The sequence below is a fragment of the Mangifera indica genome, chromosome 10 (assembly GCF_011075055.1).
Source record: "Mangifera indica cultivar Alphonso chromosome 10, CATAS_Mindica_2.1, whole genome shotgun sequence".
In the NCBI taxonomy this organism is placed as follows: domain Eukaryota; kingdom Viridiplantae; phylum Streptophyta; class Magnoliopsida; order Sapindales; family Anacardiaceae; genus Mangifera; species Mangifera indica.
The window spans coordinates 6857496-6881213 of record NC_058146.1 but is presented as its reverse complement, the minus strand read 5'-3'; the positions used below and the strand labels follow the sequence as shown (position 1 = coordinate 6881213).

General features: G+C 33.3%; 2 protein-coding genes across 5 annotated transcripts; one reads left to right on the top strand and one right to left on the bottom strand.

Annotated features, from left to right (window-relative positions):
* Positions 1 to 8180: 8180 nt before the first annotated feature.
* LOC123226691 (putative pentatricopeptide repeat-containing protein At5g06400, mitochondrial) lies at positions 8181 to 11491 on the top strand. Its single transcript, XM_044651215.1, is given in 2 exon segments — positions 8181 to 8557; positions 8560 to 11491. Coding segments are annotated over 2 exon segments (3135 nt in total). The 5' UTR covers positions 8181 to 8283; the 3' UTR covers positions 11421 to 11491.
* A 2823-nt stretch (positions 11492 to 14314) lies between these two features.
* LOC123226695 (iron-sulfur cluster co-chaperone protein HscB homolog) lies at positions 14315 to 18351 on the bottom strand. Of its 4 annotated transcripts, none has more exons than XM_044651224.1 (7): positions 17907 to 18350; positions 16928 to 17024; positions 16741 to 16830; positions 16279 to 16344; positions 15832 to 15900; positions 15151 to 15293; positions 14315 to 14746 (listed from the first exon to the last, which is right to left on the bottom strand). In XM_044651224.1, exons 1-6 carry the CDS (start codon positions 18248 to 18250, stop codon positions 15156 to 15158), a joined length of 804 nt encoding a protein of 267 aa, XP_044507159.1. In that variant the 5' UTR covers positions 18251 to 18350; the 3' UTR covers positions 14315 to 14746; positions 15151 to 15155. The 4 variants fall into 4 exon arrangements, with proteins under 4 accessions (XP_044507159.1, XP_044507160.1, XP_044507158.1 ...); XM_044651225.1 differs by having other exon boundaries at positions 14315 to 14720; XM_044651223.1 differs by lacking the exon at positions 14315 to 14746 and having other exon boundaries at positions 14813 to 15293.
* Positions 18352 to 23718: the final 5367 nt, after the last annotated feature.

Genomic DNA, 23718 nt, shown 5'->3' with positions numbered 1-23718 from the left:
TCCCAATTGGGACACCAATTCTTCTTAAAAAATCTTGGACACCTCAAATCATGCAAAAGTTTATATAAATAATATTTCCAAAATATTATCAAACAAAGATTAATTTGACGGATTCCAAGCCAAATTTAATGATTTAAAAAGCAGAAGAATCCAAGAACAGAGTGGAAATAATAATAAATAAGAAAAAGAAAGGAGGAAGAAGAAGTGAAAAGTTTACCAAATCTTGATGAGAGAGAAAGATTATGAAGAGGGTTTTGAGAAGATTAAAATAAAGAAGAAGGGATTTGTCTGGTTTTCGATTTGATGTTCTTCATAATTTGTTTTTTTCATGCACGAAATGGTACGAAATACCGGTATTTCTGTTACTTCAATAAAAATAAATTTAAAAAGAAGCTATTAAATTCTTATTTTATTTATTTATAAAATTTTAATTTATGAGTTGGTCGAAGCTGTGATAAGCCTGATTTACTGTTGCCGGCAGGCCGGCCAACGGCGGCTCTTACAAGAATATTTTTAAATATAAAAAAAAAATCAAAACTAATTTCTTGTAATTAAATAATAATCACTTTGCTAGGATTTTCTTTTAAAAAATTATATTTGATAATTAAAATTATTATAGAAAAAAATTAAAATAATAAGTTTAACATAATAATAAATTTAAACCTCTAATAATAAGACCATATTTTATAATTAATATTTAATTTTACAAATATAACATATTTCAGTTATAAGTGAGACTTTACAACACACAATTAAACCTGGGTCAAAAATTGTTATCAATAGTCCAAATTATTTTCTAAAATATTTTGTCTAAAATAGAAAATTACTTTTTTGAGATTAAAATTGGTTTTAATTTAGTTTTTTTCCCCGAAAAACATGAAAATCTTTTTTTACTAGAAATTTCCATATTTTTGTACCGAGACAATAGAATAAAAATAATTTGAAAACTATTTGACAGATGAAATCAGAATAAAAAGAATTTAAAAAATTCAGTTAATTTCAATACAAGGTATTTTGTTCCAGCTTGAATTATTTGAATTTATGGTGAATTTTTAATGAATTTTAATAGTTGATCAAAAATATTTATCTTATTATTATTAAGTCTATCAATGCAGCGGTTTGAACTTGGTCAAACTTGTTTAAACTCAAATTTGAGGTTTAACTTGTTTAAACTTGAATTTGAAAAAAATTTTGAGTTTGGGCTTTGGGCATACCCATTCGAACCTTAGAATTTTTGTTTGAGTTTGACTCTAATATTTTAGAAAAGGCCAAAGGACTTGTTCACACCTAAAATTCATTATATTTCCAAATTGGTATCTCTTAATAATTGAAAATTTAAACACCCACATATAAGCAATAAAAATCAATGAAATTAGTTAAGTTCTAGAAGTAAAATCGTCATTTAATATTAAAAACTATAAAATGTTATCTGTTGTCTCTTTAGGTTTAGAAAACTGACAATTTCTCCCATAAATTAAACTTTAAAATGTTATCATTTCTCTTTTTTCCAACACTGACACTGTCACCGATTGGTTCTCTCTCCCTCCCCTTTTTCTTCTTTTCCAATGCCTTCTCCTTATCTTTGTCATCAGACAAAGACGTTTGATCATGAAACGATGTCTTCATCTTCTTCTTCTTGCAATGACAAAGACATCATCTTTATCACTAGATGAAAATGATTCAATTCATTTTTGTCACTGAAAGAAGACAAAGATGAGGAGAAGGCACTGAAAAAGGAAAAGGAGAGAGAATTAGCCGGTGATGGTGTTGGAAAAAAAGGAGAGAAAAAAAAAATCCTATAGGCAAAATGTAACATTTCAAAGTTTAATCTTGGGGAAAATTATTAGTTTTCTAAATCTAAGGAGAAAATAGATAATGTTAACTGGTGTCGTTAATTTTAATCACTTATAAGTGGGTATTTAGGTTTTCAATTATTAAGAGGTACCAATTGGGAATGTAATAAACTTTGGGTGGGAATAAGTCCTTTGGCCTTTAAAAAATTGTAAAAGTACTCTTACAATTTTAAAGTCCTATAAAATAACCCCTGAAGTAGCTAGCTAAAAAATTACCAACTCAAACAACCATAAACTACTATTATATTTAATTTTCATTGAGACCCACAAAAAAAAGAATAATAAAAGAGTTTCATACATCAAATCAGACATAGCAAGGACTGAGCTTAGCACGACCCATTGTGTTGATGGGTCAGGGCATGCCAAGACCAACTACATAGATGAAGAGGGCCCTTGACATGGCCTATAACCTCTTGGGTCGTGTTGTGTCAAACCCTTAACAAGGTCAGTTTGCATGCTTTTGCGAAGCAACCCACTAAATTATTATATTTTAATAAAATTTTAATTTAATTAATATTTAAGTATTATTAATTTTCTAATAATTTTTCATAGGCCGTGTTGAGCCGACCCATGGGCCTTACCTAAAAGTGTGCACTGTTCGGTTGGATGTAGTTTAAGAGCTTTTTCAAACTAAACTAAAAAAAAAAACAAATTAAAAATTTTTCAAACTAAACCAAAACATTTAAGATTTCAAACCAAATTGAAAAAAATATAATTTGCTCCGATTTGGATTATAGTTTGAATATATTAAAACTATTTACTTCTAAAATATATTATTGAATAAAATTAATTGAATTATAATTTTTTAGAACATAATATGAACATGTAAAATAAATATGAACTGTAACCAAAACTAAAAACCATTTTTCAAAAATTTATCAACTAAACCAAACTAAACTATAATTTTTAAACGATTAGATCTAGTTTTATAGTTTAAATCAAATTATGCACACTCTAACTTTACCCTAAGGCCTTGACGCAACCCACCATAATAGGAGAGTAGATTGACCTAAGCACCTTAACATGTCTACGTCAAATTAATGTATAAATCAATTAAATCATGAAATATAAAAAATTTAAAAGAAATTATAATTAGAGAAGTCTCCTAATTTCATTGAATATATAAAAGAGTCCAACCATAAATATAGAAAATTTAGCTTTAGTTAGACTTTTGTATGCAACATTTAAACTTATTTCAAATTTATTTTGTTTCAAATATGAAACAAAATAACAAACACTATCTAAATAAAATATTATATGTCATATCATCATTTATTGTTCTTTTATAATCTTTTAGCTACCAACATTACGCTCATATGATTAATTCAAGTAGTTGATAATAAAATTGTTAATCTAATCTCAAATTCATGATAGAAACCGTAAAACACTTTACAATAGTCTAAAATAGATGCATTATAAAAATACACTTAAAAAAATTGAACATACTTTTGTCTATTATGAGCATTATTGATGATGATATCATGAAAAAATACGAGTTTCTTTTATATATTTTCTAAATTTTTATAATTGCAAACGTGATAGATTCTTTTTACAAATATTGAGAGAGAAATATGACAATTTAAATATTCATTCATTATTTTAATGTGTAATTGTCACACGCTTTAAAGCTTTTTGGTGGAGTTCTTGTAATATTAGTTAAATTTTAAATAGATCATTTTAATATTCTCCCACTTGGCTCGATTAAAAATTAATAGATTGTAATTATGAAAATGATGAAATAATTAATTTTTTTAATTAAAAAAATGTACTTTAGTTTCATATGTTTGGCAGAGAATTATTTGTTTTACCATAAATTTTGGGTGGCATACTATATGAATTATGGCTTTAAAGTAGGCAATAAACTCTACTTTCATGGTAGATAAATCAACAACAAACTGTTTTGCATTTTTCAATGAAATTGCTTTAGAGAAATAAAAACAGATAAGCAAAAGAGGATTTTCTACGGTCAAAACATCTAACAAAGTCTAAAGCCAAGTATTCAATTACCTTTGGTTGATCAGAGCTCTTACATATGAGCATGTAACTCTTTGATCCTTGATAATACTTTAAAACTTCCTTTGTAGTCTTTGAGTAATCAATTTTTTGGGTTAGATCACGAAGCTTATATTCAGTGTAGTATTGGTCCATAGATACATTAAACTTCCAACAATAAAAGTGTGAGGAATTGATTTTATTTCTTTTCACGCTAGTTTATTCTTTGAATATTATGTTAGACTAAATTCATCACCCTTTTGTATGGGAACAACCTGGGGTGGATATTTATTGATTTTCTCTCATTGATCTTTTGGCATATACAACAATATATAATTTTTTTTTTTTAATCAAACGATGTAATAATGATATTGAATTTAATGTACCATAGTTAAGAAGTTTGTTTTAGTCTTTATATTGACTTCTTGAGTTTATACACCATTTGACCTTTTGCTTCGTATGGAAAAACTTCCTCCCTTGGATTCCCATTAAGAAACTTCCTCGTTTGGATCACCATACAAAAAAACAAATTTCAAATCCATTTGGTGCATCTCCAAATCATATTAAACCACCAATGCTATAATTATTTTGAATGAATCTTTCTTTGATATATGAAAAAATGTCTTTGTATTGCTAATAATGTCTTTTTAAGTGTAACCCTTGATAGCAAGTCTGGTTTTATAACGTTCTATCATGCCTTTGGCGTAGCACTTAGTCTTAATGACTCATTTGCAACCAACTTTTTTGTACTCTTAAGGTAGCTAAATGAGATCTCAAACTATTATGTTGCATGGATTTCAACTTTTCTTTTATAGCATCAATCAATTTATTAGATTCTAAGCTTTCTGTGGCTTGTCAAAAGGTACCAAATCTTTATCAAATCCGAGATCAAGATTTGATTTCTAAAATAAATAGTCTTTTGAAGCAGCTAATCTCCTTTTCCTTGGAGATCTTCTTAACGTAATTTCCTATGATTCATTTGTATTTGACTTTCTATGATTAAGTCGAATATCGTACCTAAGTCAACATTAGGTTGAATATCACATCTTTGATTTTCAATGAGTCTTATATCCAGTTATAAAGGTGTATTATCATTTAAATGTTGATCAATATTGTTTAATCATTCTACAAATAATGGGACAACATTTATTTTTATTAAAGTTAAATAACTTCACCCCTCAAACTTTATTAAACACATTTCAACCCTATTTTATAAAAGATATTAAACTTTAAAATAGTTATCAATGGACATTCATTGTCAGTGATCATTTAATCACACCAAACTTGTGGGATTCCAATTGAAATGGTGCAATTCATGTTAAAATCACGTTGGTTCAATGCGATTCAATCAAAATCGCATTATATTGATGTGATTTCAACTAAAATCACATCGAAACAACATCATTCTAGTATGATTCTAGTTGAAATCACATTGAATTGGTGTGATTACGTTAGAATCGCATTGAGATGGTATGATTTCGATTGAATCACACTATTTTTATGCAATTTAGCTAAACTGTACCTTTTCAGTGTGATTTCAACCCTAATTTCAATCATAATTGGTGTAATTATACGTTTAAGATTAACTGAAGTTAGGGTTTTGATTTTTATCAATTGAATATAGGGGTCCAAGTGATAACTTTTAAAATTGGTGAAAGAAAACATTTTTTTTATATTTTAAGGGTAAAAATTATATTAATCTTATAATATTTACACAAATACCCTCTAACTATTAAAAATAACATTTGACTTTTGATGTAAAGTGAAAAAAGAGATATTAGTAATTTTAACCAACTTTTTTCCACCTTATATATATCTAGCAAACTTTTTTCCATTATACATATTTAGCCACACATACAAAAAATCCAAAATACCACTGAGAAGCTGGCCAAGCATCCAAAAACTCTTGGCCAAGCTCTTAAAAAACAAGTTAATAGTCGATTTACCAAAACCAACGCCAACAAGCCAAGCTACCGGCCGTTCGTGGACAGATCAAGACAACTAACACGTTGTTAACGCTAGCAATTTGCTGACAAGCCAGTTTTCATTAGATTTCAAGAAACCCATCATTGATCCCACTGATTTCCACTCATCTTTGTTGGTTTTCATAAGATTTTAGGCGTAAATGCCTGAAAAATAGCATATCAGGTAAGTATTAGACCAAATATTCATAGATTTCCACTCATCTTCATTGGTTTTGCTTAGGTTTATTCAGGTTTCTTATATTTGGGTTTATTACAATAAAATAATGTTTTGGTAGATAGAAATGGTTTATCTGAGTTGGAAAATTATTTGTGATGTATGATTTAGTTGATTTGTTGGTAAAAATTTGAGAAAAAGGTTGGTTGATTGACCAAACACTCGATCAACTAATTTTTTTTTTAAATTTGATTGACTAGTCGATCAAACATCTAACCAACAACCACTTTTTTTTTTCAAAAATTGATTTGGTTGGTTGACGAACACTAGACCAACCATTTAGAAATTTAGAAAGTGAATGAAATTATTCAAAAGGTCACATAAATTATTTAAAAAGTGATTAATTACATAAATTATGACCAAAAACACATAAATTAATTATTTAACAAAGAAAATTAAGAATTTTGTTTGTTTTTTCTAACTTTGTTGTTCTTTTTGTGGTTCATTTAAGAGATTTCATGTCAATGAGTGGGATGGTGAGTTTAGGTTCCATATTGCCCACAGATTTTGGAGTCGTGTAATTGTCAAAGTGCACCTAAAAACAGTTACAAGAATCTACACTAGGCTAAATATGACTTAAAGACAAATGTTCAGAGCAACATATTTTGGACATTTTGTAAGCATGGAAGGGCATGGAAACAACTCCATACTCATGCACTCGATGTTATTCCATTATTATTATCATCATTCAGATTATCCAATTATTTATCCTCTGGGATACTCTGTGGTTGTGCTCAATCGAATGTCGGATCATTTTTCAATTGTTCTTCCTCAGCTTGTTCTTCATCCAAATTATCTCTTTCTTTGAATTGACTCTTTGTAACATAAAGACATATCGGTAATACTTTTTACCTTGCTACTATCATAAAAAATTTAATATCATCATCATCTTGGAGCTCATATGGGTTCTCAAGCGCTGTCAAATCATTGTCCGTATAGATATAGACATTTGATTGTCTTCAATTAATTTTAAGACAATAGTAGGCTTTCTTGACCAATCATTCGAAATCAACTCTTATATAAACCATTAACCGTCTTTCATTTTAGCCAAACCCAAAACCCAAATCACAATAGTTACATTTTTATTTTCTCCCAAATTTTGACCACAAAAACATTTGTGTTCTATTTGATCTATTGAATCTTTCCAGATAATTAATCAATACTTGAATTGATTTAACTTTGAAACAATAACTTATGTCAAACAATCCTAAATTATCTTACAAAATCACATTATACATGCTCTATGGATTCCAAATCTCTAACAAAATAAATAACATTATAAAAGTTTAGATTTATACTTACTTGGATCTTTCTAATTTTGATGTAAGATTTCAACATTTTTGCTTTTATTTCTTTTTGCTAAAGTGGCTGAAGTTGGACCATATTGTTGGTTGAGCTCTTCTCATTTTAAAAAAGAAATCAAATCAAAATATGGCTAAATATATATAGTAAAAAAAAAAAAGGTAACTCCATATGTATAGGAAAAAAAAGGGCTTAAAATAATTAATATTCCATAAAAAAATATCATTTTTCATGAGAATTTGTCGTTTGGACATTTTCAAAGTCGGAAATAGTCACTCACCCAATATTTGTTTGATTTGAGCTTTTTTTTCATCATCAAAAATGAAATTTACTACTACCTTAAATGGGGTTATACAATATTTTATATATATATATATATTTTAATCTTTTTGCTCTCTGCCAGTCGGACAATGAGTTAGTGAGAGATAAAATGGTTCCAAAAAAATTATAACAAATTTAACTTAGAGAAAATAACTCTCCCTATTTGACATTCCCCCCTGGTCAAAGATAAAAATATTCATTGATTTTTAAACAAAGAAATGAGAGACTCCCACGATATTCTTGGCATTTTATTTATCAATAAAATTATATATATTTATTTTAAAAATATAAATATATATATTTGATATATATTATTAAATAATTAAATAATTTTAAATAATTTATAAAATAATATTTAACTATATAATTATATATAATAAATATATATTTATTTATATATTTAAAATGAATATGCGTAATAATACTGTTTATTCATTAATCTAAGTAAGTTTCACTTGCACAAATAAGTTGGTATGAAATAATGGAATTCAATTGAATAAAATGATAACAATTAGGGAAGTCTCCCTTTGAGTTAGTTATTTTATGCGGCGGGAACGGGCGTTGGTTTATAAACAGCCGGTAAATGAAGTTTTAGGCATTTAAAAGTCACCAAAGAATGCGATACTTAAGCAGATTCAAATCCTTGTTTTCAGATTCAAGCTGTAAACTCAGAAAATCTCAGCTCTGTAGACTTAGGATTTCTCATCTTTCAAGCTTTGTCAAGTCATCTAAACCTTCTCAACCTAAAAAGGCCCAGCCGCACCACCACCCTTTAAACAGCCGAGCAGATGGAATTTCTACACTTTTTAGCGAGATAACTGAAATTTTAGGTGCTGAAAATGTAGCACCAGATGAAACCCCATGTGGGTTTTCGATATTGCGAGAAGCGGAGGGAAAGTGAGTGGGGTTCGTGGAAATCTTACTTCTTTCTCACCAACTGTTCGGGGAAATGCTCAAGAGGAGAAAATTTCAGTATTGGGAGATACGCAGATGAAGAATTTGGTTAATATTGATGTCAGCCCTGCGGTTCATGAGATTACGGAGATTGTTAGGGCTGAAAATTGTGTCATTTCAATGGAGGATAGGTTAGAGACTTCGGGCATTCAGTTTCATCCTGAGGTTGTTGAGAAGGTTTTGAAACGATGCTTTAAAGTGCCACATTTGGCTTTAAGGTTTTTCAGTTGGGTGAAGGTAAGAGAAGGGTTTCATAGTACGACTGAAATTTATAATACCATGTTGTCAATAGCTGGGGAAGCGAAAGAGTTTGGGCTGATGGAGGAGTTGGCAAAAGATATGGAGATAAAATCATGTGAGAAGAGTATCAAGACTTGGACAATTCTTGTATCACAGTATGGAAAGGCGAAGTTGATAGGGAAAGCTCTGTTGGTCTTTGATAATATGAAGAAATGTGGTTGTGAACCTGATGCAGCAGCTTACAAAATGATGATACGATCTCTTTGTAATGCCGGTAAAAGGGACGTAGCTTTGGAGTTCTATAAAGAGGCAGCGCAGAAGAATATTATGCTCGATTTGAATTTGTACAAGATGGTAATGAATTCTGCAGCAAAATTGGGAGATGTTGATGTGGTCCACTCTGTTGCTGATGATATGTTAAAAAACTCTCAGATTCCAGAGCATGCTGTTTACATTTACATGCTGAAGGGTTTTTGCGCTGCTGAGAGAATTAAGGAAGCTTTGGAATTGATTCGAAACCTCAATAGTAAGGAGGTATCAATTGACAATGATTATTTCGAGACTTTGGTGAAAGGACTGTGCAGGGCTGGCCGGATTTCGGATGCTTTAGAGATTCTTGACATTATGAAGAAAAGAAATTTGGTTAATGGTAAGGTATATGGGTTTATTGTCAGTGGATACTTGAGGAAAAATGATCTTTCTAAAGCTCTCGTTCTGTTTCAAGAAATGAAAGAATGTGGATATTTGGCATTGGCTTCTACCTATACAGAACTAATGCAATGCCTCTTCAAATTAAATGAGTATCAGAAAGGCTGTGAACTATACAGTGAGATGCAGCAATGTGGAATCCAGCTAGATAGCGTGGTGATCACCGCAATGGTTGCAGGACATGTTCGCCAAAATCATATATCTGAAGCTTGGAAAACATTAGAGAGCATGGAAGATTACGGTGTCAGACTCACTTGGAAATCTTATTCTGTGTTCGTCAAGGAGCTTTGTAGAGTTTATAGGACAGATGAGATCTTAAAGGTTTTGAACAAAATGCAGGATTCCAAAATAGTTATTGGGGATGAAATATTTCAATGGGCTGTGTTTTGTATGGAGAAGAAGGGAGAGATGGATAATGTTGAAAAAGTAAAGCAGATGCGAAGAATTTCTAAACTTCCTTCCCAAGGTGAGTTTCTTAATAATGATGCATCTACTAGACAAAAGTTCCATTCAAAGTTGAACCATAATCGAATAGAGCAAGAGAAAATGAATTCTGACTTGGTGAAGCTACATTCAAAGGCTTACAGCGAGCAGCATTTACAAGAAATTTGTGGGTTGTTATCATCATCAAATGACTGGTGCTTCGTTCAAGAAGCTTTAGAGAAATGCACTGTCCAGTTCACACCAGAACTTGTTCTGGAAATTTTGCGTAACTGTGAGACAAATGGTAACACAGCTCAGCAATTTTTCTCATGGGTGGGTAAACGAGCTGGTTATCAACACAGTACAGATACATACAACATGGCGATCAAGATCGCAGGACGTGGGAAAGATTTTAATCACATGAGAAACTTATTTTTTGAAATGAGAAGAAATCGTTTCATAATCACAACAGATACATGGACAATCATGATAATGCAATACGGTCGAGCAGGTCTAACAGAGATTGCCCTGAGGATCTTTGGGGAGATGAAAGCTAGTGGCTGCAATCCAACATGTAGTACCTATAAGTATTTAGTCATATTGCTTTGTGGGAGAAAAGGTAGGAAGGTAGACAACGCCGTAAAAGTATTTCAAGAGATGATTCATGCAGGATATACTCCAGATAAGGAATTGATCGAAACATACCTTGGTTGTTTATGCAAAGTTAGTAAGCTGCAGGCAGCTAGAAGTTGCATGGAATCACTCTGCAAAGTTGGTTTCACACGCCCACTGAGTTATTCCTTGTATATTCGAGCTCTTTGTCGAGCAGGAAGATTGGAAGAAGCTTTAGCATTAGTCAATGAAGTTGAAGAAGATCGATCTAAGCTGGATCAGTATATCTATGGCAGCGTTGTTCATGGACTATTGCGAAGGGGACAAACAGAACAAGCATTGGCAAAGGTAGAGTCGATGAAGCAGGTAGGCATTCTACCAAATGTCCATGTTTACACATCCTTAATAGTCCATTTCTTCAAAGAAAAGCAAGTAGGAAGAGCTTTGGAAACTTTTGCAGAAATGCAAGAAAAGGGTTGTAAACCAACAGTGGTTACTTATTCTGCATTGATTCGTGGATACATGGACTCGAGCAAGATTACCGAAGCTTGGGATGTCTTTAACCACATGAAAGAGAAAGGACCTTACCCTGATTTTAAGACTTATTCAATGTTCATAAGTTGTCTGTGTAAGGTAGGGAAATCTGCAGAAGCCCTGCAACTTATATCAGAAATGTTAGACAAAGGAATTGTTCCTAGTAATATTAACTTTCGAACGATATTTTTTGGGCTCAACAGGGAGGGTAAGCAAGATTTAGCTCGCTCTGTACTACACAAAAAGTCTGCTTTAATACGCAGACGCAAATTCTTGAACTGATTATTTTGGGACTCTGTTACATTGTATATTACTTTTCTTAATAAGTAATAATATAGATTCATTCTTGCTTACATTGTGTGCAACTTGAAATAATTTAAAATCCCAAACCTTTCGTCATTACTTCTTAATGCTTTTATAAGAACTACAATTTCTACTTATTGGTGAGATCTCGTTATTTCCAATGAGAATCTCAGTCAGTCACAACTTAATTAGGTTCGAATTTGCAAGCTCGATAAGACCCTGCAAGTCAAGCAAGATGAATCAATATCTACTCCGGCGCGACTGAAAATACATCGTAGTTGGTATTATTAAAGTTGTTATATTAAAGGTTAATATTACAAGGTCTGAAAAACGCACAGTAGGTGATGGACAGTGTGTGAAAGAAGTTGGAATCTGTCGAGATGTTCAGTTAACACTGCAGGAGATGGAAATTACTCGAGATTTTTCCCCATTAATCAGGGAAACATAAATGTAATTCTCAGTGTGAATTGGTTGAAGACACTATGCAAAGTACGAAGCAGCTAGAAAACACGACCTATGTGTTCCGAATGGCAGGGACAAGTACAATTATAGGGCGACCCATCTTTAATCACCATAGAGACATCATTCAAGGAGATGTGGAAATCCATTAAAAAGAGGATGATGGTTTCAGGTTGGTGTTTGGGGGCATGAAAACATAGAATTGGAAGCTTCAGTAACCCACCGATTGAGAGATGTCCAACATTTATTTAGTGAGTCGTCCAAACTTTCTCCTTGATGACCCAATGATCATGCTTGGTAGAGGGAGCTCAACTAGTATATCCATATTACCGAGAAATGAAGTGGAGCGATTAGTTCGCACGATGGTCCAAGTTGGGATTATAAGGCGAGTATCAACCCTTTCTTTAGTCAAATTCTGCTAGTCCAGAATAAAGATGACTGGTGGCTGGTTTTTGCATCAACTATAGTGCACTTAACAACCTTACAATTCTAATTACATTCTCTATTCTTGCTATTGATGAATTATTAAATGAATTGAGTATTATTACTATCTAGTAAACTTAACTTGATACCATCAGATATAGGTATTAGAGTCATTACAAGTTTCCTGTAATGTTTTTTGGTTTATTTAAAGCTCTTTTCACTTTTAAAGCATTGAGAATAAAGTTTTTCATGATAATTTGCGGTGGTTTATATTGATTTTCTTTTATGGCACGGACAGAACGCTTGATGCACTTAGAAAAGACACTAAAACTCGTCCGAGCATCAATTGGTGTTGAGTAAAAATAAATGTTCCTTGCTCGTAAAAAAATTAGAGTACTTGGGTTGCATAATTTCACTGTTGGTGCAGTGACAAACCTAAAGAAAATACAATGCCTGGTAGATTGGCCCCAACCAAGAGATATTAAGGAATTGAGAGGTTTTCCAGCAGGTCATACAAGGTATTAATGGAGGTTTGTAAGATGTTAAGACCGCATCACAACTCCCTTAACTTGGCAACAAAAAAAAATTCATTTGGTTGGAGTGGTAAAGCAATGATGCTTTTCACCCACGACAGAGCAATTATGACAATCCTGATCTTAACCATACCTAATTTTACTAAGAAATTCATTATTAAGACGGATGCTCCCAAGAGTAGTTTAGGGGCACTATCGATGCAAAAGGAGTAGCCCAATACATTCATGAGCCAAGCATTGCCCGCTAGAGGCCAAGTGATATTAGTGTACGAATGGGAGTTAATGACACTTATTTTCCCCTCGCAAAGACGGAGAGGCAGGAACCTTAAAATTCAAACTAACCAAAAGATTTTGAAACACCCGGAACAAAAGATAATTAAGAGTGATCAACAGAAATAAGTAATTAAACTATTGGGTTAGACTTTGAAGTTTAACAGACCTGAGGTGGAGAACGAAAGTTGTTGCTGCCTTATCTAGAATGCCCAACAATTCAACAACCGTGGCAACCATTTCAGCTGGGCATTGGTTAGAAGGGAAAAAATTGATGAGAAGGTACACCCAAATGAATACGGAAGTTTAATATAAGATTTGTTGTGAGATCCCACGTGGAACAGTAACTACCAATTGAAAAATGAGGCATTATTGTATAAGGGCAGGTTGGTTTTATTGCATGTTTCGCTCTTATTCCCTCAATATTAGTTGAGTTCCATTCTACTGCTTTTGGCGGGCATTTGGGGTTCTCTCAGACATAGATTAAGGTTTCGATTTGTGATTATGTTGCCAATTGTAAGGTTTGTCGACACAGTAAGCATTAAGCTATGAGTCCAACCAGATTGTTGTGGCCACCCTCAATACTTGGAGAAAGTATGAGGGAATATTTCTACAGACTTAATGAGGGGCTTCTACGAAAAAGGCTACACAATTTTGGTCATGGTGGATTGATTAATTAAAAATTGTCACTTTATCGTGCTCCATTATCTATACTCAAGAAAGAAGGTAGATGACGTTTTGGATGAAGAGGTGATTAAGCTTCATGGGTATCCTTGGTCAATTATCTCCAACCACAACCGCGTTTTAATAAGTCAAGTTTGGACTAGATTGTTCCACAACACGAGTACCACGTTCGAATTTAGTAGTTCTTACCACCACATATAGATGACCAAATTGAAGTGGTTAACCGGAACTTAAAAGACTTACATGTTTTTGGGCACAACAGCCCAAAGGACTCATTGGCTTTCTTGGACAGAATACTGTTGTAACACAACCTTTCATAATGCCACAAGAATGACACTCTTCAAAGCCTTATATGGTAGGAAACCTCCAACCCTACTCCGTTGGAGCCCAAATAAATAAACCAAGGTTGACCAGGTTGAAAACTTTCAGCAGTCAGGATCAGATCTTGTCTCAACTAAAAAACATCGGACTCGTGCCCAAGAAAAATTTGAAAAAATATGCAGATTTGAAAAGAAGGGAAGTCCAATTTGCTTCTGGTAATATAGTTTTTCTAAACTTACTGCCTTCCAAATTCAGAAATTTAGAAAAAAAAAAGACTAATGAAAAGATGAGCCCTAAATTCTATGGCCCCTCAAGATCTTGGAGAAATTTGGGACTGTCGCATAAAGTTAGAGCTGCCCTCAATTCCTAAGTACATCTTGTTTTCCATGTCTCTCAACTAAAGACGATGATAGAAACCAATATCCATCTACAACCTCTCACATCTTGCTTAACTGACAACCTCGAATTGCAATTACAACCTGAGCAATTGATCAGCACCAGATTTTCCTCAACAGTCCTCTCTAAGGTTGATTGAGATTCACTCTTTATTGGTTGTTGAGGTGTGGAAACTCTGCTGTTAGTTGATTATCTGCTGAGAGGTGCATTGACTTGTAACTGTTTCAGGTGGTGAATTGAGAAGAATCAAACAGGTACAGAACAGTTAAATTACTGGCAAGACAGTGATGTTAACTCTAGCACAAGAATTTATTATTTGTCAATGTCATACATTTCATGCTTCAACTGAAATATTTGCAGTCTGTTCGGTGTTAGATTACTAGCAAGACAGATGATATTAACTCTAGAAATAATATCTGTCTAACTAGTAATCTCTGTCAGACCAATAACATTATTGAATACAAAATTACAAATGATTAATGTTGCTGAATGAATTTGTAAACAATGCAATAACTTTTCTATTTTCTCTCTGTATTTTTTTCTCTCAATTGTAAACAGTAGCATTTGTAACCCTCTTGCCTATGTATGAATGATTTTCTAGAAGAAAAGCTTGGATGTAGTACCTGCATCAAAGCTTCTTTTCGATTTCTTCATTTACACGATCATAGTAGGTCATTCTTTGGATACATGTTAAAGCTTCGTCAAATTTCTGATTTTGAAATGCACTAGCAAAGGACTTAGACCAATGCATCAACTTCTCTTGCATCTGAATAAACAAGGAAAATCAAAGAAAGTTAAAAACAAAATGTAGAAAACAACAATAGTGGTTACATCAAATATGTCTGCCGATTTCCATTGAAGTAACACTTAAATTCAATAAACATCCAAGCTTTTCTTACGTAAACTGATCCCAGGCAGAGTTGCAAAGGACATGGCCACCAATCAGGGACCATGTTCCAACACAACCATCCCATTCAAGATCCTTGATCTGGCAATTATCTTCCATGTTTTCAGACAGTCTATAAATGTGATTTAAAAGACTCAGACCACAGAATAGATGCTTGCACGGCTAGTTTACTGAGTGTGGGCTTATCTCCCACGCTTTCAAACAGTCTATAAATGTAATTTAAAAATCCAGGCCATAGAATAGATGATTGCACAGCTAGGTTCCATCAGTGCTCTCTAAAGGCCGCACTCAGCAACTGATATATGCATATTACATATAGGAAAATGTTGATGCAACCATTACAAACAAGTGACTCTATACTCACATAGCATATCTCTAGATCAAGAGCTTATCATACCATAGACTTCATTTGATTTAAAGCCTGAGAATCAGTTGCATCTTCTACAGCTTCCCTGATCTCCATAATCTGTGATTATATTCAGAAACCAACAGTCAGTATTTTTAATAAAAAAGGAGATTCAACATAAGGTTCAAACAGCCAAAAAGGTCCGTTCCACTCTCCCCCCCCCCCCACCCACCACCACCCCCCCCCCCCCCCCCCCCCCCCCCCCCCAACCCCGCATTTTAATCAGAAGCATCAGAAATTTATCAACTAACTAAGTGAGAAGAAAAAGTGGCACTATTTGTAAGTAAGAATGTGAAAAACACTCTTCCCCATTTTTCTTTATCTTCTAATAAACCTTCTAATTGTGAGAGAAAAAAAAATTTCTCTGAAGGGAACTTCAGATAAATCTATAAAGACTTGAAGCTTCAGATTTACATCAAACAAGGCACCAACACATACCTCAGTAAGCAACTGTGGGTCTGAAAGTGTCTCTTCTTCATTAACATCTACACCTTCAAGCCTCATCTGTAAAGCAAATTGTAAAATTTTAATTCATAAGCAATTAGAGGCGAACTAAAATAATGGGTATATATGAAAGACGAAAGAAGCATTGTTGGAAAGTGTAATGAAAGAAACTAAAAGGATGCTAATAAATCACTCCTAAGTACATCAATAGCTTCTCAAAAACATTCATTAAATCCACAAAGATTCAATCATCCACCAGTGAGTAGTAAGCTAATCCATTGCTCATGCACACTCAAGTCTCAGTTTCCCTTACAATTATACTAATACATATATCTGCTAATTATTTAGAAAAATAAAGTGTAAACATTTTTATATCTTAGATAGCCTTGATATTTTTCTGTGTGTGTGATAAAATCAACAAGAAGCTCATCCTAATGATGCTTAAAGTAATCTTACAATGTATATTGCCCGAGACAATGCATTCCTAAGTGTGTGGTAGGCTTCAATTACCCGAGCAGACTGTTCAGCAGCATACTCTCTCTCCCTCTAATTAAAAAAAAAAAAAAAGAGAGCATATAAACATTTAACCATAAGATATCGAAAAACTATTATTTTCAAGAGCTTCAAAAATATTTGAACAGACCTCAGATTTTGAATGAACTAGATCAGGATGTAACTTTTTCTGCCAGTCTTTGTACTTTCCCTCCAGATTCCTATCCTCAATTTCATACCTTTTCGCTCTGTTATGAATTAGGCAAAAAATAACAGGGGCTACTAAATTCAAAATAGAACTAAAGAAACAATAACAAACTCCGCTTAACGGACTTTAATATACAGCTAGCTACTAAAACTGATATTAGTGTTACACTAACTTTGTAAACTAGCTTTTGGGTCCAGTTGAGAACAACAGAGCTTAGTGAAGCTGAGAAAAACTACAAACTTTACATAGTTTGAATGCTTAATCGAAAATGGAAATAGAAAGAAGAGAAGATCAGAACTTCTACAATACGAAAGGTATTGACATTATATTTTTTGTGTTGAACATTATACTTACAACAAAATATCACTTGTAAAAGGTGTGACGTTTACGGAAGCAAGTATCATGTTTCACAATCGCAAAATATTCATAACTTGCAATGAAACATTAAGATAACTTGTAAATTTTACAAGCGTATCTTTCTTATAATCATCTTCCATATAGTAGCTACAAAATCTTCAGTGAAACATAAAGACAACTTATCAATAAGCGCCAGTCCAATCATGAATCCCATGTCAACACATGCAAGAGCGTGTCTATATAGCAAATTGCATATTTCAAGGAAATGTGAAATAATGAGAAAAGCTTCCATCATTGTAAAATTATCACATCCCTAAATTCTTCAGTTTCCTTGGCTTATTTCTTATCCAAACTAGCAACAAAAGATCATTACTCTCTTTGCTTATACTCTCAAACACACTAAAACAACTAGACAACAGAGCTCCTTTTTTTTGGTTCCTTTTACACTAATCTTTCTAGCAATCCAACAATCATTTGAAATAAAAACAGCAATAGCAACAGAAGAATATTTATACATACAGAAACTTATCGAAACGAAACTTTGTGTTGAATTTCAGATACTCACAATCCAAATATTTGAAAATAATCCACGGAGCAATCAACAGGCTGGACACTCCGACAGGACTCACAAAACAGAAACGGCGCCGTTTTAGGCACCGCATCGCAGTTCCAGCACGTGCCGTTGTGAGCTCTCTCGGCGGATTCCGAGCAGAAAGTTTTGGACCAAAATGAAAGGTTTGGAACAGGACAACGCCATTCGGACGGAGGAGAGAAAGAAGATGAATTGAGAAAGCGACTCTGTGGGGTTGAAGTGTAAATGTAATTTGAAACCTCAAAATGACACGTCGTACGAAGCGCTCGGCGGAGAATGGCAGAGAAAGGCTTCCGAAGCTTCCCTGATTTATTCATCTTTCCGTCCCCCGAAAGATTTGAGAACGTGAAAGGAAAATGAATGGGGACCCAAAAAATTTACCAATGCCCAAAAGGGAGAAGAACTTTGTCCCACCCAGCTTTTGATGCGATCTTAATCCCACCCACGGCAGATGGAAAACCATTTTTCCCACCCATAAGCCATTAATATAGATGATATATGTTTGCATAAGGATAAAATGTCTATTTTACCCTTATTAGATGAAATAACAAAAATACCCCTCAATTTAATCTGTAGGCATAAGGGTTTGATTGAAATTACCAATTTACCCCGTAGAATGGAAACTACCAATTTACGTTAGAGAATGATGTTTTTATGCCTTCAAGATTTCAATTATCTTTTGTTCAATTCATAAGCTCATTTTAATGGGATTTCAGACTAATACTTTTCTACATTTCAAATTCCAGATTGATGCTTTTCTGCATTTCAAATTCTAGACTGTAAATGCAGAAACCGAAATCCAAAATTCCAGACTGAAAATGTAGAACAAAAATCTAGAAACAAGAAAATGAAGAAACCAAATTGTGTATTTTGCATTTCATTTACGTTAAGAGACTGATATTTTTCTGCATTTTAAATTCTAGATTGAATGCAAAAACCAAAATCTAGAAACAAAAAAATGAAAAAGCCAAATTGTAAACATAACCCTAGAAAATAAATTAATCTCACATAAACCTAAAGAAAATGTAGAAAATTTCCAAAAACAGGAAAATGCAGTAAATTACCAAATGATAATCAGAACCCTGGAAAATAATCAGCTTTCAACAAGAAAATGCAGAAAAAACCAAATAAACTTTTAGAAACTAAAAGAAAATGCAGAAAACCAAGGAAACCATAAGCTGGAAAACAATAATTCTGCAGAAACAAAAAGAAAATGCAGAAAACTAAATTGTAAACTGTAAGCTGGAAAACAATAAACTGTCAGAAACCAAAAAAACCAAGCAAAAAACAAATTGGAACCTTTAAGTGCAGAAACCATATGTCAACATTACCAATGCAACACCAATTATCAACAGAAACCAATGTAAGTGCAGTTATCAACAGAATCCATTAAATTCCAAAATCTAAATTTTAACATATTACTGCATAAACCCTAAAACAGTTATTAACATATTACTACATAAACCACAAAAGCAAGCACTAATGCAGTAAATCAGCACAACATTACCAAAACAAATATCATTACTACAATTACGATAAGATGAAATGTCAATAGTAGTATATCAAAAAATAAAAAATATTCTACTCCAAAATTATTTATGAGTGTTGCATATTACAAACTACTTATGAGCGCTGCATATTACAAACTACTTAATGAGCGCTGCATATAAAAAAAAATAAATTATCTTATCATTTTTCAAAGTTCTGCCAAAAATACCCAATGCAGTGAACTCTTCATGAAGGCTACAGAGAATAGGCTTGATGCAGTTACTTGAATTGGACCTCTGGAAACAAAATTTACACTAGTTAAACCTTTTTGGTTCAGCATTTATCAACCTGGCCAACAGAAAGAAAAATAAAAAAAATAAATTGACTACGAAGATGTATTCCATTGCATAAATATCTAGATCATTAATATCATATTGTGAGGGTTGGTTGGAAAAAGTTTCCGCAAATTGTGCCCGTGCTGAGTAAGTTGTCATGCTTAGTATTGTCTTTCTCTGTTAACAAAACAAAAAATTGAAGAATTAGTTAAGGAATAATAAACCAGAGGGTATGATAAAATAATGAAAAATGATGTATAATAATTACCTTTTGATTTCTTCTGTTTGCAGCAGCAGGATTATTTTTAGGCCAAAAGACTATTTCCCACCCAAGGTATGCTATAATCTCAAGTTTCTACCCTTTAACTATAGAAATACCAAATACCTATCCATGAGCAGTTAAAATTAACGATGGTAAGGGTAAAATCATCATTTTCTCTATAATATTAAAAAATAAACTAAAATATAATTTATTTTTGCTTCTCTAAAATTTAAAAACTAAAATTTTTCTCTAACCTAAGTTTTAAAAAATGGCAGTTTCACCATAGGGTTTCGTTTTGAAATCTCCGACGACATCTCCGACGAAACCCTAAGGTGAAACTGCCATTTTTTAAAACTTAGCTAGGGAAAAATTTTAGTTTTTAAAGTTTAAGGGGGCAAAAAGAGATAAAATTTTCAGGCGTTAGGATTCTTTTAAATTTAACCGGCCATGGGTGAGTAAACGGTATTTCTATAGTTAAATGGTGGAAACTTGAGATTACAGCATACCTTGGGTGGAAAATAGTCATTTGGCCCTTATTTTTACATGACCTCTTGTTGTGACCAATTTCCTAGCATAAACTGCATTTGACAGTGGACATTTGTTTTCTCTTTGGTCATTCATCAGGGTCTCTTCTTCTCATTTTTCTTGCCTTGCCACAGGTTGGTTGTTTATGGGGTAGGAGCAGCTTGCTTTCAGAGGGGGCAGGCCAATTCCTTTTATCTGAAACTGGATGAATTATTCCACTATATGTTGTCATATATGCTAGAATTCTGAGTTTCTCATCAACAAATAATTCAAATAAAGAAAAATTCATATGCAGTATGAAGCACACTATATGTTGACATGGGACACCAGAAATCTGCCATATGCCACAATCACAACTTCTCTTTTGAAGATCCAATGTGTATGTTCCACTTGGCAAAACAGACATATCAATGACTTCGAACTCCATCAGACTAGCATGAAGAATCCTCACATTTCTAGCAGATTTAATATTCTTATTCAACTTGGCTAACAACAACGGTGGTAGTGGGGTAACCCACTCTCTGGTTGCCTTGAGCCTATTATGAATTCTTGTCATTATTCTCCTCCGATAAAGTTCCAACAAACTCAAAATTGACATCTCTCTATCTTCTCCAAGCTAGCTGTTGAAGGATTCACTCATGTTGTTAGTGATATGAGCAGATTTGACATTTGTATCAAATCCAAACCTAGACCACTGATCGGGTTCATTTTCGATGATCCATTTATGTGACGTCTAATCAACCTCCCGTACTTTTGTTAATACATGTTGGAAATTAACCTTATTAGATGTTTTACAAACAGCCCAAAAAAGGTTCTTCATGCATATCCTGGGAAAAATTTTCCTAAAGTTTGTATAAACATGCCTTAAACAGAATCTGCTTTTGGCGCTCGGCCATTGTGTTTGTAAAGAATTTATTAACCCTTTTTGCCTATCACTCATGAAAGTGATAAGCTTGATATCCCCCAAAACATCATGCAGTAAATTGATGAAATACCCCCATGTGTCACTATTCTCAACCTCACACACACAAATAGCGAATGGGAATATCCCACCATTGGCATCAATGCAACTACAGACAGAAGAACTCCCCCAAAATGACCCTTGAGATGGCAACCATCTACTCTCACAAAATGACGACATCCATCGATAAATCCCCTTTTTTGTGCTGCAAAGCTCATAAAAAACCTATGGAATCTTGGAGTTGATGGGATTTCTTCCCTAATGACTTTCAAAACAACCCTTGAATCAAGATTACTAACCAACAAAATGTTACAATACCCAAACAACCAATTGAATGAGTCAGAATGCTTATTTACTGTCATATTAGTTGCAATTTTCCTAACCCTATAGAATTTTTTATTACTAATCTTTAATAAATGATCCATTTCTAGTTGGTCAGCCAAAGGCTTAATGGTTGACCCTCTTTGTGACCAAATAAAACACCTCATTTTCTTTGTTATCTAAGAAGCAGTAGTTTTTGAGTTGTTCTGAACCTTCAAACAAGTGTGTGTGGGTTCATATATTCTTATTTGGAAAGACTGCTGATCAACCATCATGGTTGCATAAAAATGGTATAGATAACCCTTTATTGCACAAACTAATTTGATTCTCTTCTTTCATTATATATTTTTCTCAATTGGAAGCCCCTCTGAAGTGTGTACTCTCTTAATACCTCCCTAAAATAATCAACACTTTCAAAAATTTATCTAACCTCAAAATTAACTTTCCCATTTACACTATATGTGAATGTTTTTCCCTTCATAAACCTAGACAACCTTGTAACAAGATCACATGCAGAACTCGATGAATCAGAACTTTCATTTCTTCACCATTAGATAGACCCCTAGCTGTCTCATTGTTCACACCTTCAATTGTCTCTTCATTGGTATTGGCAATAACTACTGCAGATGTATCTTCATTTATATTTTCCACATCATCATTAACATCGTTAAATTGTGCATCTTCATGAGAGGCATCACTCCAATGACAGTCATCGTCACTACATTCAATATTAGAGATTTCTCCTTCATACTCATCAAATCCATGATCCCAATCAGATGGTTGTTGGGGAGATTGTTCTGATGGTTGTCTAGGGTGCTGTGAGAGATGGGGAGGCTATTGTGAGTGATGTGCAGGCTGCTGTGAGGGTTGGGAAGGGTGTTCCGAGGGATGTGCAGGTTGGTGTGAGGGTTGTGGTGGTTGAGTAGGCTGTTGTGAGGGTTGGGGAAGTTGCTATGAGGCTTTTGTAGGCTACTGTGAGGGTTAGGGTGGCTGTTGTAAGGCTTCTATAGGCTGTTGTGAGGGTTGTGAGGCTTTTGCATGCTATTGTGAAGGTTGGGGTGGTTGTTGTGAGGCTTCTGCAGGTTACTATTCAAGTGGCAAAGGGGTCATATTTCCAACTGTTGCAATTAGAAAGAATTATACAAACATGTCAATATCTTTTAGCCCAACCCTAGTATACTTTTCAAACATATAACACATATCTTCATCACAGTCTATAATATATCTCCCTACCCCATTAGACTTTTTTGTTTGAATCTTTATTTTCTCCTTCACATACAACTCCATTATTTCATCTTCATTGGCTATACAATTTTCAAGTCTTTGATAAAGACAATGTAGCTATACTTATCTAGATCAACATTGTGAATTTCACACGGAATATCACAAGCATCGAATCGTAAATTAAACCGCATCGTGGGCAACATCCTATGTGTGACATATCCCCAATATACCAAATATTGCATGTTCAATATGCATCCATTAAACAACATACATGTTCATCCATTAACCAAATAATGTATGTTCACAACCATAAAAAAATATTCAAACATCCAACAATACATAGGTGAGCATGTTACAGCAAATATGACAGCATGTAAACAACATGCAACCATGTGAACTGTTCATCTATTATGTGATCATAATACAGTGACAATGCAAACATGCAATTTGCAAAGAATCAATAAACTTCAAACAACACGCATTTATTTACATTATTGGTACGGGGCGCTGTTAAACCAGGAGACTTAAAGGTAATACCCTTTCTTATTGCGCCAGTAGCATTGCACTCCTAGATGTCCAGCCAATATACCAAATAATGCATGTTCACACCCCTCAAACAATATTCAAGCATAAAATAGATTAACAATATGCATGCTCAATTCATATGTT